General features: G+C 46.1%; 1 protein-coding gene across 9 annotated transcripts in view; it reads left to right on the top strand.

Annotated features, from left to right (window-relative positions):
* The window catches only part of FAM193A (family with sequence similarity 193 member A), a 227,574-nt gene extending 213,127 nt beyond the window's left edge, over positions 1-14,447 (top strand). For all 9 annotated transcript variants that reach the window (XM_058301418.1, XM_058301388.2, XM_058301395.1 and 6 more), the window contains one exon: positions 13,748-14,447. In XM_058301418.1, coding sequence (XP_058157401.1) covers positions 13,748-13,841 — 94 coding nt within the window. In that variant the 3' untranslated portion in view covers positions 13,842-14,447. The remainder of the gene's footprint in view (positions 1-13,747) is intronic.
* Positions 14,448-15,765: the final 1,318 nt, after the last annotated feature.

Raw genomic sequence — 15,765 nt, 5'->3', positions numbered from 1 at the left:
GTGAGTGGGTTAGGAGCCTGGGTTCCCTAGAGCCAAGGGGGAATGCCCAGGTACTAGGCCAAGAACACCTGAGACGAGGGTCAGGACTATAAGGAGCCAAAGCCATGGGGGAAGGAAGCCAGGACTGGAGCTGAAGTGACAGGAAGGGCCCGGCTTGCTTGAGGCTGGGTTCCAGGATGTAGAAGGAGGGGAGTAGAACGTAGGGGTGCTTCCTGACTTTGGACAGAACGCTAGGGGAAATTTCCTCAGGGCAGGTCTTTAGGACTCCCATACATGAAAATCAGGCATGACCTCTTAGACAAGACTTAGGAAAATAAGGAAAAGTCTAGAAAGGAAAATTAAAACGGTTAAAATCTAGACCTCAGTAGATGACAGATATAGCGAATGTCATTGAAGAGAGAATTAGTAAATTGGAAGGTATATCTGGAAAATGTATCCAGAATGCAACAGAGATAAAAGGAAGATAAAACATAGGAAAGAGGGATTAAGAGACAGGGAGGAGAGATGTAGGTTTAATTGGAGATCCCTAAGAGAAAATAAAATATTTAAAGAGATGGTACCTGGGGATTTTGCAGAACTAATGAGAAGTATGAATCTACAAATTCAAAAAGTGCAGTGCATGTCAAGTAGGAAAAACAAAAAAATCCAGCCCACCCCTAGGTATAGCACATCAGCAAAGAAAAGATCACCTACAAAGGAGAAGCCATTATAAAATGAAGCAGACCTTTTAACAGAAACCAGAGGGCAGTAGAGTGAAATTTGCAAAGTGTTGAGAGAGAATTGTCAGTCTAGAATTATGTATCCAACAAAACTATTCTTCGAGAACAGAGATGAAATAAAAATATTTTCCCATAATAAAGAAAAACTGCAGGAGCTTGCTACCAAGAGACCTGTATAAATGGAAATTTCTAAGATTACACTTCGAGAAAAAAGGAAAATGACCTCAGAAGGACAGTCTGATGATATTCATGGAGGGATGAAAAACAAATCAACTGGTAAGTCTAGGTAAATACAAACATATATATATATGTATATATATACACACAAATAAAAATCAGGGTTCTCCAGGGAAACAAAACCAACAGGAGATATATATATATATATATATATATATATATAGTAAAGATTATGAGATTTATTATAGGAATTGGCTCGTACAGCTGCGGGGATTGACAAGCCTGAGTTCTGTAGGGCAGGCTGCAAGCTGGGAACTCTAGTGAAGGTTTTGATGATTCCCTGGCGAGGCTGGCTTGTTGAAGTATAGAGGTGGAAATTCTTTCTGCCTGTCGAAATAGTCAGTTCTTGCATTAAGGCTTTCAAATTGTTGGATGAGACTTCTCTCATTGCCAAAGGCAATCTCTTTTGTTAATTGTAGATGTCATCACCCATAGATGGAATCAATTGGTTGATGATTTAAATCCACAAAATATCCTCACAATATCAGTCAGTCCAGTGCTTGCTGGACACCCAGGTTGATACATGAAGGTTAACCATTACAATGCATTTTCTGTTTAATGTTATAGTAATATTATCCAGTTGGTGGGATTACAAATAAAAGAACTCTGCAGTATTGAGTGGCAGTAGTATAGAAGTCAGGATCAAAAAGTTAAAAACTAGATATTCTCCAATCCTTTTATTTTCAGGTTGGGTGGTTAAGATAATTAACATTTCAGGCTTTAAATTAAATGGGCAGAGTAAAATTTCAAGAACAACCATTAGAAGAATAGAAATAAGGTGTGTGAATTGCTAACCAGTAGAAAGGAAAAAATGGAATAGGGTAAAAATAAGAAAGTTGATCAAAATTTAGAAAATTGAGAAAAAGTGAGATAGACAACAAAAAAATAAGATGATAGACACAAGTCTGGTTTTATCAATAACCACAGTAAACAGTAAGTAGGTTAAAATAAAGGTAAATAGATCGTCAGATTATATTTAAAAATAAAATCTATCTGTATTTATTTAGTATTTGCAAAAACATACCTAAGGTATCATGAAATGGAAAGATGGAAATAAGGTATAGGTAAAGATAGGTGAGGCAAATGGAAGCTGTTGTAGTTATGTTCGTGTTAGACAAAATATATCTTAAGACAGGCATCATTTGGGATAGAGAAAGTAAATACATAATAGGTTCAATTTATCATTGAAATTTTAAAATATATGTACTTTTAAATATATGTACTTAATGAAATAGAAATTTTAAATATATGTACTTAATGAAATAGCTTCAAAATATAGAAAGCAAAAATTGTTGGAACCACAAATAGAATTAGACAAATCCACTGTCCTGGTAGCAAATGTCAACCCTTCACTCTGTACGTTTGATCACTTGAGCAATCCAAGAATCCACAAAGATGAAGAAGATTAAAATAGCTTGGCTAGTTAGCTTGCGCTTAATGAATATAGAAGGAGCACAGTATCCAAGAAATAAAGTTAGCATTCTTAAGAACACATGGAGCATTCACAGAAATTGAGTATATACACATAAATCAAGACTCAAAAATTTCAAAGAATAAGCATCATATAGTTTGTGATCTCTGACCACATTACATTTAGGTTCAAAGTTTGCAATACATTTTAAATCACTAAATATTTGAGAATCTAAAAGTATCATTTTAAATAAATCATCATGAGCAGAAAACCGAGTGGAAACTTTGCAAGATAATGAAAACATTGCATATAAAACCTTGTGGGATGCAGAAAAGGTTTGCTTTCAGAGCCCTTTATAGAAAGCTCTAAATACCAAATTTTAAAATTAAGGTGGAAATTAATGAGTTAATTTCATATAAAAATTAGAAAAAGAACAACAGAATAAACCCAGATAAAGTAAGAAGGAGATGTTTGATAAATCAATGAAATAAAAAAGAAAGATGTAGTAGAGAGCAACAAAGTCAAAATTTGATAATTTGGAAAGAATTACAAAATAAAGCCTTGGGAGACTGGTCAAGGGGGAAAAAAAGACTCAAATACCGTAAATTAGATGAAACGAGAAACAGGATGCTAATAATTGTCAAAAGTTGAGTGATGGCTGTGTGTGTATAGGACAGTCTCTGCTTTTGGGGGTGTTTGGCAATTTCCATAGTAAAAAGGGTTTTCTTTAAATTTTGGAAATTTGTAAGTTAATGGGTAGAGATAATTATAGATACTGCAAAGACTAAAATATATAATAAAAGAATACAGCAAACAGCTTCATGGCAATTAAATTTAATCTTTCACACTGAATGGTAAATGGAAGCACGAAAGTGTATACATAACATTATTTGTGGTAGACTGGCTCATGTCCCCACAAACACATGCTCAAGCCCTGTGGGCATGAGCTCATTTGTATAAAGGGGCCTTGGAAGGTCTTGTTTGGATGGGGCCAAATTGAATCAATATGCGCCTTAATCCATTATAGCTGAAGTCCTTAGAAGCAGAAGACATTTGAATGCAGCTAGTAGAGGCTGTAAGTAATGACCAAGAAAGATGGCTGTGAGATGGAAGCAGACATTGAGCTGCCCCCAGAACACTGCAGACTTCAGAGAAAACATGGCCTGCCAGCACCTTCATGTTGGACTTCTAGACTCTAAAACTAAAACAGTGAGAAAATAAATCCCCACCGTTTGGTCCAGACAAGTGAGTGGCACTTGTCATAGCAGCCCTAGCAAACTAAGACCTTATTCAATTTTTCTATTTGTATAAAATTCAAAAGCAGAACTAAAGTGTACTGTTGGATACGCCAAGCATTCAATCCAGCAGCACCACTCTGCCCAAGAGAAGTAAAGCACATGCCCAAGGCCGGTACGTGAATGTTCTTAGGAGTTTTATCTGAAAAAGCCAGAAGCTGGCAGCTATCTGAATGGCCATCAGCAGGTGAACAGATAAGCAAATTGTGGTCCATCCATCCAATTTCTACTCTGCAATAGAAGTTATACCTAAGTAATGTAGATTTTAAGAAATCTAAGTATATTTTTAAGGGATCCATACCTAGCTGTTAAAACTAGGAAGAATAACTAGAAAATGATCTCCATAAAAATCCAAACTGGTACCTGGAGGACATTATGTTGAGTCAAGCAAGCCTGACACAAAAGAACAAATACTGTATGGTTGCATTACTATGAACTAAATATATTGTGCAACATACTGTATGATTCCATTTATATAAAATGTAAATATAAATTTATAAAGATTAGGGGGGAAAAATCCAAGCTGGTGTTACTCCCACAGCGAAGGAGGGGAGCCTATGGCTGAAAATACCAGGGTGGGGGCCACCTGGCCTCGGGAATGCCCATTGCTTGACTTTGGTCTTCAGTGCACAGAATTTGCTTTATAATTATTCTTTGTGGTACATTGGTTTTATTCACTCTTCTGTGTGTTTTACAAAACATTAAAAAAAAAAACAACAACATTAAGGCGTCCAGGATTGCTGAGACACTTCTGAGAAGTGTGAAGAACAAAGAGGGAGTATTTACATATAAAGTCATGGCTATTAAAACCTTGTGGTACTGGTGCAGAGATGGGTGGCAAGTGGAACAGAATACAGAGTCTGGAAAGAGGCCCATGCAAATACTGATTTTTTTTTTTTAGGAGGTACCAGGGTTTCAACCCGGGACCTTGTACATGGGAAGCAGACGTTCAACCACTGAGCTACCTCTGCTCCCCTATACTGAATTGTATGTGTGTGTGTGTGTGTGTGTTTACATTGTGGTTTATATTTTAGACTATGCTATTTTCTACATTTTTAGTTATCTTATGTTTTACATTATGATTTACATTTTAGCCTGTCAGCCCCTATATATTTTTGGTGTAATTTTACGTGTCTTCTATCCATCCTTGCGTACTCTTGTGGAACACTTCTATTGCCCACACAGTTACATTGGTTCCATCTATTCAATACCTCTTTCCCCCTCCCCTGAGGGCCCACAGTGACCGTCAATCTTCATTGCTTAAAGGGCCATGTTCAGAGATGCTTGCAACAGTGTTGAGGGCTTGACATGCTCAACTGCCCTAATGCACTGGGAGCCACCATTTCTCTTGAGAGATACAAATCCCTCTATTTGAGGGCATCAGTCCTCCCCAGGATGTGGGTATACCTTCACTCTCATTATATGGGTCTCTATCCAATGATAATAACCCACAATGGCAAAATGAGCACTCACACACTCCCTAGGAGTTTGTCCTGTGTCAGATTATCCCCTTTAAGCATCTTAAACAGATAACCTTCCTTATTATATTTTTGAAAAAAGTTTTCTCGGCGTTATACTCTCAACCAAATACCTGACAATCTTCTATGTTTATATGTTGCCCCACCCTCCCCCCAATTTCTTGGGCAGTCTATACTGAATTCTGACATATTACCATAGATGGATTGACATGTGCCTGGGGAAGAGAAGGACTGTTCCTAAATTGAGCTCTGATATATGGGGAAACCGACAGTGGAGCCCTATATTGCATCCCACTCGAAGGTCACTGCCAGGCCTGTGGAAGCACGTGGAGGTCAGCGGAGAATCTAGTGGAGTAGAGTGCCATGGCTGAACACTTTAAAGAAGGAAGTACAGTCTTTCCTGTCTGGCTTATCTTGAAAATCCCCGCACCTAACATGTGGCTTTGTCTGTGGCTTGCACTGCATCAAGACACTAAAGAAGGAGCCCAGTGGGGAGGGTTTGTTGTGCCCCTTCTGTCCTGAGGCCTTTAGAAAGTACGACATCAGGCCCAAGTTGTAGCTGGGCAAAGAACTCGAGCCCCACCTGAGAGCTACTTTACAGATCAAGCCAAGGATGCTGAAATTCCAAGTGGATATGACCTTGGACGTTGACACAGCCAATGAATTCTTCATCGTTTCTGATGATCTGAGGAGTGGCCAGTGTGGGACTATCAAACAGAAGCTGAAAGACTGCTGAGAGATTCATTCTGCTACTCAGTTTGTGTCCTGGTCTCCTCTAGGTTCACTTCTGGCTGCCATTACTGGGAGGTAGATGTAGGAACAAAGGATGGGATCTGGGTTTTTGCAAAGAATCTGTTCACAAAAAAGACAGATCCAACTATCCACAGACCTTGGATTCTGGGCACTGAGTTTGAGAAAGGGAAGCTACTGTTTGGCCCATTCTACTACTCCTACTGCCCTGCATGGAAATTCCTTTTTTCACAAAGTGGGGATTTTCCTGGATATGGACATTTCTTTTTGCAACGTAAATAACAGATCCCATACCTTTACAATTATCAAATTGCAGTTACTGAGCCCTTCTGCCCTCTCTTTGGTCCTTTAAAGCCAAGTAAAGATGATAAAGCAAAATTTTCTCCAGCACAACCCAAGATAGAACAGTAAACCAAGTAATGAATACATTTGACAAAAATTTTGTTCTCCAAGCTATAGTCTTTCCTAACTGGTACACACATTATACAAATAATAGAGAAATATGGACTATTGCATGATTCACCAAAAAAAATTAAGTTAATCAGAATATGAATTGCATTTTAAAACAGTACATATTATGGTAGAACTCTTTGGGTTTTATGTTTCCATAGCTCTACCTATAATTATGCCCAATATTCCATCACCAATTTCCAAATATTTTCTCTTAAGATCAACTTCACATGTTTTGGAGCTTATGGGTTGAATAAACACTAGGATTTGACTCAAAAAAGGTCAGTGTCAAGTGGATTAATTAGATTTTAAATGTCCAATTCACATTTTTCATTTAGAAGAAAATATAGGTGAATTTTCTGACTTCAGAGTAGGGAGGCTTCTTAAAATACCAACCATAAAATAAAAGAAAAATTAATGCGTTAAAGTTAAGAACTCACTTTAAAGAAAGTATATGCTACACATAAATTAGTTTCAAGAAACAAATATTACAGATCAGTAAGATCTGATTTTTACGTATAAACCAATTGAAAAATTAAAAAGTCACAACAGCGTAACACATTTAACCAGTAAATTAAAAGTGGTTTCCAGGAACCCAGATGAAGAGCAGTTGAGTGCATTTACTTCTTAGTCAGCTCACTAAGAGTCAGCTCTTAGACAATGAGTGATCCGTTACCTACTGGGGAAGGGCTTAGCGCGATAGGAATCCATAGCCACTGCTTCAGGGACTGGACTGGTTAAAACCACTTTGGAACAGAGTTTGGCAGAAACTAGTAGAATTAAAGCTATGCAGGGAAGCAGATTTGGCTCAACTGATAGAGCGTCCACCTACCACATGGGAGGTCCAGGGTTCAAACGCAGGGCCTCCTGACCCGTGTGGAACTGGCCCACACGCAGTGCTGATGCGCACAAGGAGTGCCGTGCCACGCAGGGGTGTCCCCTGTGTAGGGAGCCCCACACGCAAGGAGAACCGCCCTGTGCGAAAAGAGCGCAGCCTGCCCAGGAGTGGCACCACGCACATGGAGAGCTAACGCAGCAAGATGATGCAACAAAAAGAGACACAGATTCCCATGCAGCTGACAAGAATGCAAGCAGACACAGAAGAACACACAGCAAATGGACACAGAAAGCAGACAACTAGGGGAGGGGGACAGGGAAGGGGAGAGAAATTTTAAAAAAGCTTTAAAAAAAAGCTGTGTGCTCCATGTGCCCCAACCAGCAGTACCATTGTAGAGACTGCACGCCCACACCAGGAGACAGGACAGAAGTGCAGCTAGCAGCACTGTCTGTTGTAGTCCCAGCCTGAAAACAAAGCAGCCAGGTCCTCCAGGTACAGACGCATGCATAGGTGGTGGTGTTTTCATGCAGCAGCAGAGATGAGCAAACCCTTGCCTCGTGGGGGAAACTCACAGTGATCAGTGAAAGAAGCAGTTATACGTACCTACAGTATGATTCCATTTATATAATAGAAGTCTATGGAAATGATAGAATGAAGGAGAAAAACCACATCATGTCAACACAGAAAAGGCATTTGACAAAATCCAGCACCTCTTCTTGATATAAAATAGTCAGAAAACTAGAAATAAAAGATAATTTCCTCAATAAAGGACATAAATGAAAAACCGACATGTAATGTCATAATGGTGAAAGGCTGATGAGGAAGAAGACAAGCCCACTATCACACTGCCTCTCTACCCCACACTGCAAGTTCTGGCCAGAGCAACCATAAAGAAAAAGAAGTAGAAGAATATGGGAAAAGAAAAAGTGTAAGCATCCCCATGGTAGAGGAACATGATCCTATATACAGAAAATCCCAAATATTTCACAAGAAAGCTACTAGAACTAGTTAATTCAGCAGTGTTGCAGTTTACAAGATGGCGATGCAAAAATCAACTTCATTTCTATACTCTAGTAATGAGCTATCTGAAAAGGAAATTAAGAAAATAGTCCTATATAGGATGTCATGTGGTCTTATTTACATTTTTCCAACATGTTGACAATATTTGGAGCTACAGCTACCATTGGAGGGATTCATGAAACTATTTCTAGAAAGAAAAGTACTAAGAAGCCTTTGGTTTGACCATATCAAAGTTGTTCTGAGCACAAAAGCCACTTCAGAATTCAATTCATGATGTATGAGGAGAACAGAAAGATCTCAGAAATTCTGTGTTCAAATCCTACAATTATTAGGGGGAAAAGCCTTGTGAAGAGGCCGTGGAAGCTGGTGTGAGGCAGGCAGTTCTTCAGAATGGGACGTGCGACCCCCTCACAAACTAGGAGAGGCAGCGGGGCTGGGTTCGAGAGGTGCCAAATAGACTGGAAGAAAAACAGTAGAGCAGAGGGCAAGTTTTGGACAGATTTTCCCCTGAACTTCATCTAGGAAACAAATGAAGAAGAGAATTTATAACTCAGCACACAATCCAAAGAAAGCCCTTTCAGAAGGAAATGCATTCAAATACTATTAATTGTGCACTTTGCATTTTGACCATTACTGGACCATTCTTGGAAACCTTCAGTGATTAGTAAATTTTAAGAAAGTGGTCTCCATACCACCTGCCACCTATAGCCTATTTTGTATTTCCAGGCATTTCTCAGTTTCTGGTCAGATGAGGAATTATTGTTTTAGAATATAATTAAGGAATATTTTTCTTTTTCAGTAATTCCTGAGTTGTTAGAACAGAAAGGGAGATGGTAATGTGATGGATTTGCCATCTTCAAACGAATGCCTGTCAGTTTCTTAAAAACTTTGCGTATGGTCTTTTTGTCTTATGCCCTTTTATTCCTTTTTTTATTTTATTTTTAGGAGGTACTAAGCATCGAACCCAGGACTCGTACATGGGAAGCAAGCACTTAGTCACTGAGCTGCATCCACTCCCCAGTTTTCATTTTTATATAACTAAAGGGGTCTACCATCTAGATTTTGTGTTTTACTTAGGGTTCCTATAATAAACATTCATATATTCATAAATTTTTAAATTACCTTTACTTCATCTGGATATTATTCTTATACTTACTGAAAGAAATTATTTTAAAATAGATATCCAATGGACCCAATATCATTTTTTGAATAACAATCTTCCCACTGATAAAAACTTGACATTATCATGTTATAAATGGGGCAGAAGGGGGAATTCCAGTAGCCTTTTTTTTCTTTCTTTTACAGAAATGGAAAAATTAATCCTCAGATCCACAAAGGGCCCCAAATAGTCAAGACAATCTTGAAAAAGAATAAAGTTGGAGGTCTCACACTTCCTCATTTCAAAATGTACTACAGAGCAACAGTAATTAAAACTGTGGTACTGACATAATGACATATAGGCCAATGGAGTAGAAATGAGAGTTCAGAAATAGCACCTCACATCTGTGGCCAGATGATTCTCAACATTAGTGGTGCTGGGACAATGGGAAATCCACGTGCAAAAGAATGAATTTGGGACCCTGCCTCTCACCAGATACAAAAATTAATTCAAAACGGATAAATAATGTAAATTTAAGAGCCACTGAAATACCCTTACAAGAAAATATACTTTGAGACTTTGTAGTAAGCAGGTCTTACATTTTCTGCCCAAAGTACGAGCAAAACAAAATTAAAAACAGATAAATAGGACTTTTCAAAAATTTAAACTTTAGTGTATCAAAGGACATTATCAAGAAAGTAAAAGACCATCTACTGAATGGGGGGGGGGCGTTTCAAATCATGTGTCTGATAAGGGTTTAATACCCAGGGTCTATAAAGAACCCATAACTTGGGAAGCGGACTTGGCCCAGTGGTTAGGGCATCCGTCTACCACATGGGAGGTCCGCGGTTCAAACCCTGGGCCTCCTTGACCCATGTGGAGCTGGCCCATGCGCAGTGCTGAAACGCACAAGGAGTGCCGTGCCACACAGGGGTGTCCCCTGCATAGGGGAGCCCCACGCACAAGGAGTCCACCCCGTAATGAGAGCCACCCAGCACAAAAGAAAGTGCTGCCTGCGCAGGAATGGCACCACACACACGGGGAGCTGACACAAGAAGATGATGCAACAAAAAGAAACACAGATTCCTGTGCCACTGGCAATAACAGAAGCAGACAAAGAAGAAGAACACGCAGCAAAAATAGACACAGAGAACAGATAACTGGGGGGGGGTGGATTATTAAAAATTTAAAAAAAAAAAAAAAGGAATCCATAACTTAACAGCCAAATGACAACCCAATTTAAGAATGGCCAAAGGATTTGAAGAAACATCTCTCCAAGGAAGCTACACAGATGGCCTATAAGCAAGTGAGAAGACGCTCAGCCTCATTAGCCGCTAAGCACAGCCACAATGAGCTACCACTGGACACCCACTAGGGTGTGTTTTGTTGTTGTTGTTGTTGTTGTTGTTGTTTTTAACCTGAAAATAAATGCTGACGTGGATGCAGAGAAATAGAAACCCATGTACATGTTGGTGGGAATGTCAAATGGTGCAGTTGCTGTGGAAAACAGTTTGGTGGTTCCTCAGAAAGTTAAACATAAAATGGCCACACGACTCAGCAGTTCCACCTCAAGGCATACACCCCAAGTAATTGAAAGTAGATACTTGCACAGTGTTCATAGCAGCATTATTTACAGTTGCAAAAAGGTGGAAGTAACCCAAGTGTCCATCAGCAGAGGAACAGAGGAACATTGTATGAACATACATACAATGGGAGATTCTTCAGCTTTAAAAGGAGTGAAGTGCGGACACATGGTACAACATGGGCGAACCTTGAAGACATCGTGTTGCGTGAAATAAGCCAGACACAAGAGGGAAGATACTGTGTGCTTTCTTTTAAAATCAGCAAATTCATAGGGACAGAAAGCAGAAGAGTTGGTTATTGGGTTGGAGAAAGGGGCATGGGGCGTTGTGTTTTTTGGTTTGTTTTTTAGGAGGTCCTGGGGGTTCAACCTGGGACCTCAAACGTGTGAAGCCAGTGCGCAACCACTGAGCCACACCTGCTCCCCTTATTGCTAAGTGAGTATAAGCTTTGGTTTGGAATGATACAAAAAGTCTGGAAATAGGGGCCAAAGATACACAGCAACAAAAATAAGAAAAACAAGAGTTAAGCAACATTGTCAGTGTACTTAATGTCAAAAAATTGTCCACTTAAAATGGTTCTCATGATTTTTATGATACATTATCTTTCACCACAATTCTAATTAAATGGCCATTAAGCTGCCTACAAAAGTCATGAAACCCTGGGTGCCTTGGGGACACGCTGTACGTGGCCACCTTCCATTTGTGGCCCGGGCCAAGCAGTGAGGCAGGTGTCCTCTCCGGCATCTCCTCTGCTCCCTGAGTGAGCGCTGTGGTCCGTGGCTCACTTTCCGTGCTAAGCTGTGGGGACGTTTGTCTGTTGGGCTGGGTTTCTTCCGGGAGCCACTTTGGTCATGGCACCTTGGGCTTGGTGCCCCTGCACCTCCTGTCTGCTGGGGAGGCGGCAAGGCTGGGCGCACCGCTTCCAGAGGCGTCCGGTGGTGGCAGCAGGCCTGGGGCTTGCAGGCTGTGGCCCTGGAGAGGGTTTGGGTTCTGGGCCATGGGGCAGCTCTGTGGCTGCCATCCAGCCCGGCTGGGTTCCCCCAGCTGCTTTTCCCGCAGCCAAATTGTGGCTACTGTTCCCACACGGCAGGGGGGCTAGGTGGGGTGGGCAGGGCCCTGCCCTCGGGTTTCTACCCCACCCCGACACTCCTGGGTTCAAAGATGGGGCTGCCCTGAAAGGTGCCCCAAGGTGGGTTGGCTGGGGTCTGAGGGAGTGCAGGCCCCTGACCTGCTGCTTCGGGGTGCCGTCGGTGGGCGCGGAGGCTCCCTGGGCCTCTGCAGTAGGTTGAGCCTGTACCCCAGTGCAAGGCGGGCCCCAGCAAGTGAGGGCCCACTGTCAGGAGGACCGTAAAGGGAAGCGCTGGAGCCAGCGTCCCCTTCAGCCGGGTCACCAGAGGAAGTTCAGGCCAGTCAGGAGCCGCGGGAGGGGACAGCACCAGCCCAGCACCAGCCCGGGACGCATTCCTGCTGGCAAAGCCGCCCAGTGCGTGGAGTTTGTCGGAGCAGCGCTGGCACCACACCCGCACCCCAGTGAAATGGGCGTTTGCAGACCCTGCCCCTCTGCCCCCGGATCCACGAGCACGCTGAGGAGCCCACTGCGCGGGGCCTGTCCTCGCGGGCTCCTTTAGGTCTCTGCACCCCAGAGTGTGAGAGCGTCAGGAATTACGCCACGTAAAGGCTGCGGAAGAAAACGTTCTTTTCTTGGTGCCATGCAAGAGGCAGCATCGCCCCGGGGTGCGGGCCGGGGCTTTCTCGGCAGCTGGCTGTGCACCTAGGTTTCAGCGCACGGAGCAGGCGGCACAAGGCTTGGCCTCAGGCAGCAGGGTCGTGGAAGGTGTGCGCCTGTCCTGCCCATCAGGCCCTTTTTCTTCCTTAAGATGGATTGCGGAAATGAACGTGACGGGGTTTAGAAGGCGCACGGCGCGCTCCCACCGTCGGCGTGGAGGTGTCAGGCACTGATCTGCCCGCACCGGCACACTGGCGGTAGACCACGGCCAGGCTCATTTGGGGTTAGTATGTTTGTTTTTTAGCACATCTCTTCCTTTCTCACAAGATGTATCAGTCAGGGTTCTCCAGAGAAACAGGTGACAGGAGATGAAGAGCTTAGAAGTTATTTAAGGAATTGGCAGGCGCGGCCTGGAGCAGCGAGGCCGAGGGCCGTCGGCCACCACAGGCTGGAGGCTCCAGGAACGGCGGTTCTGGGCGCTGGCCAGGCAGCCCTCGGGTACCGCGCTGGCTGCCGCCGCGACAGCCGTCCTCCTCTCTGCTGGTAAAGGTTTACCTTCACCTCCCACCGGCTGTGAAATCAGGACAGGCTGAAGTCTCAGTGACTTGACTGTTACACAAGTTGTCCCCGTTGAGCTGAGAGCGGTTTCCACTTTTAAATTGTGAAGGGAAGCAGCGCAGCGCGCGTCCCCGCACGGCAGGGCCTGCCGGCGCCAGGGCTGCCTCCAGTGCTGTCACAGGCCCAGCACTAGGACCTTGCAAGGGTGCCCTGGCGTGAGGCCCCCAGCCCGGCCTCCCAGCAGGCTGCCCCTGGGCTGGTGGCTCACTGGGCTGGCGCTGGAGGACGGATGCACGTGGGTTGAGCCCTTCTCAGTTGCTGCCCGATATCCCAGAGCCAGGGGTCTGCTTGACGCATTTCCTGGGAAGGGGGTATGAGCTCCGCGCTCGCCCAGCAGGGGGCTTGGCAGCCCTGCCCTAAAGCCCCTCCTCGCCTGGCCTGGGCTCCATCCCCTGAGGCGCAGGGAGACGAGGCCCCACGCGCACGGGGGCCTGTCCTGCTCCGCGGCCGGGGCCGGGGCCCACGGCTGGTGGGACTCGGGACCCCCTCCCTTTGGTGACCGTGTGGCTTTTTGTCTCTGCAGGTTCTGTTTGGACTCCGCAAGACAGACCCGGCAAAGACTGTCCATCAACTGGTCCAATTTTAGCTTGAAAAAAGCCACGTTTGCTGCCCACTGAAGGATGGCCGCTGTAGAGGGACACGGAGCAAGCCCGGCTGCTCCCTGCCAGCCCTGCCCAGAGCGGCCAGGCTGCCAGGAGCGCCGCCAGGACGTGCGGCTCACCTGGCTCTGTAGCTCGTGTGCGTGTAGTCCGTGAGTGAGGCGCCACCGACCACAGCTCCGTGCCGGCTGGGGGACAGGAGCGACCCGGGGACGTCTCCCACCTGCCGCAGCTTCGGACACTTGACTGGGCCCTGGGCCCTGGCTGCAGCTGAGCGTCCCGCGCGGCGTTGCCGCCCTGCCCTCCACTGGCCCCGCGTCCACCCGGACGGGTGGGGCGGCCAGGGCAGGCGCTCTTCCGTTCTCCCGATCTCCTGTTAAGAGTGTACACGTTACGCCGTCTGTGTTTGAGCTCCCTCCTGACCTGTAGCCAGCTTTGTGTAAGACCCCTGCCAACGAGAAAGTTGAAAAACAAAAAGCACCCAGTACTCACCGTCACCCCGTCTGTTCTAGAGTGTACAACTGTATTAACACGGAGGCCTGCCTGGCTACTTTTAACATATTGTTAAGTAATATTAAAATCATGTCTTTCTTTTTGAAAGATGGAATACATTAGTATGCAGAAGGCCTTGTCTGGTTGCTCTGCTGGGGGCGGGGGCGGGGGCGAGCACGTGGCCCCTCGTCCTCCCAGGCGCTGGTTAGAGGCGCGGCGGGGGTGGAAGCAGCAGGAGGCTGGGGTGTGGGCGGCTGTGGGTGAGAGACTCGAGGGGCTGCGGGAGGAGGCGCCCGGGCCAGGCCTTGGAGGTGGCAAGGTCGGTTGGCCTTGTAGGCAGGCGCCTTTCCACCTTTGGGGAGATTTAGGGGAGAGGGGCTGCCCCATAATAAAATCTCAGTCACCTAGATAACAAGTAATACTTAAAATGACATGAAAAGCCCCATTGTCTGAGATTTCCCAGGCAGCTTTCCAGGAGCGCTTCCCTCGGGTTGCCTCCTGCTTGCTGCCTAGTTTCCCCTCACCCCTAGAGCGCTCCATGGCTCCCACTGCTCCCAGCCTCTGCTGAGTGTGAGGACCTGGCTTTTCCCAGAGCGCAGGGGGAGCAGGTGAGGGGCTGGCAGAGAGTGAAATAACCCGGCTAGACGGCTGGCTTCTGGAAACACCTCGGTGGCAGAGCCCTGGGGTTTCGCCACAGGCCAAACACAGGTGGGAGATAAGAGGCTAGACAGGCTGGCTGGAAGGATTTGGCTTGAGCAGTGGGAAGGGGGGTGGCGGGCAGGGGCTGGGGGTGCCCACCAGACACCTAGCGAGAGGCAGGTCGGGGCAGCAGCTGGAGCAGCGCCGGGATTCAGGGCGGAAGGGACAGTCACCAGCCGGGCAGGGACAGGGACAGGCCGCCAGGAGGGACCCTACTGGAGGCCGCAGGCAGGGCTGCTGGGGCCCCGGCAGAGCAGGCGCGCGGCCGGGTGGGGGGCGGGGCACGGTGCTTTCCTGTGGGGGGAAGGGCAGCGTGAGGGGGGCTAGGGAGCCGAGACCATGGGGCGGGGTGGGCAGGCCCAGGGCGGGGGCCGTGGTTCTCCCCCAGGCCTGGCCCTCAGGCCCACGCCCAGGCCAGCCCGTTGGCGTGGACAGCCCCAAGGCCGAGGGCACCACAGGCCCAAGGGGCCCCCGGCTCCCCGCGCCTGCGGCGGCAGCACTCCTGCACACACCTGCCGGGAATGGTCCCTGCTGTTGTCCTGGAAACGCGGCTCGGCCTCCAGGCCAGCCCAGGCACCTCTGGATGCTTCAAGGTGTTGCCACAGCTCCCGGGGGCCTGAGGATGGGGGCTGAGGACAGCGCCTCCAGCGTGGCCCCGGTGGCCTGCTGACACCCCCCCGAGTGAGGGGCAGGGTCCTCCCAGCCCGTGGTTCCATTAGGGAAAGGGGAGACGGGCCCAGGCATGAGCACC

Source organism: Dasypus novemcinctus, chromosome 1 (assembly GCF_030445035.2).
Source record: "Dasypus novemcinctus isolate mDasNov1 chromosome 1, mDasNov1.1.hap2, whole genome shotgun sequence".
NCBI classification, from domain to species: domain Eukaryota; kingdom Metazoa; phylum Chordata; class Mammalia; order Cingulata; family Dasypodidae; genus Dasypus; species Dasypus novemcinctus.
This window is presented reverse-complemented; position numbering and strand designations above follow the sequence as displayed.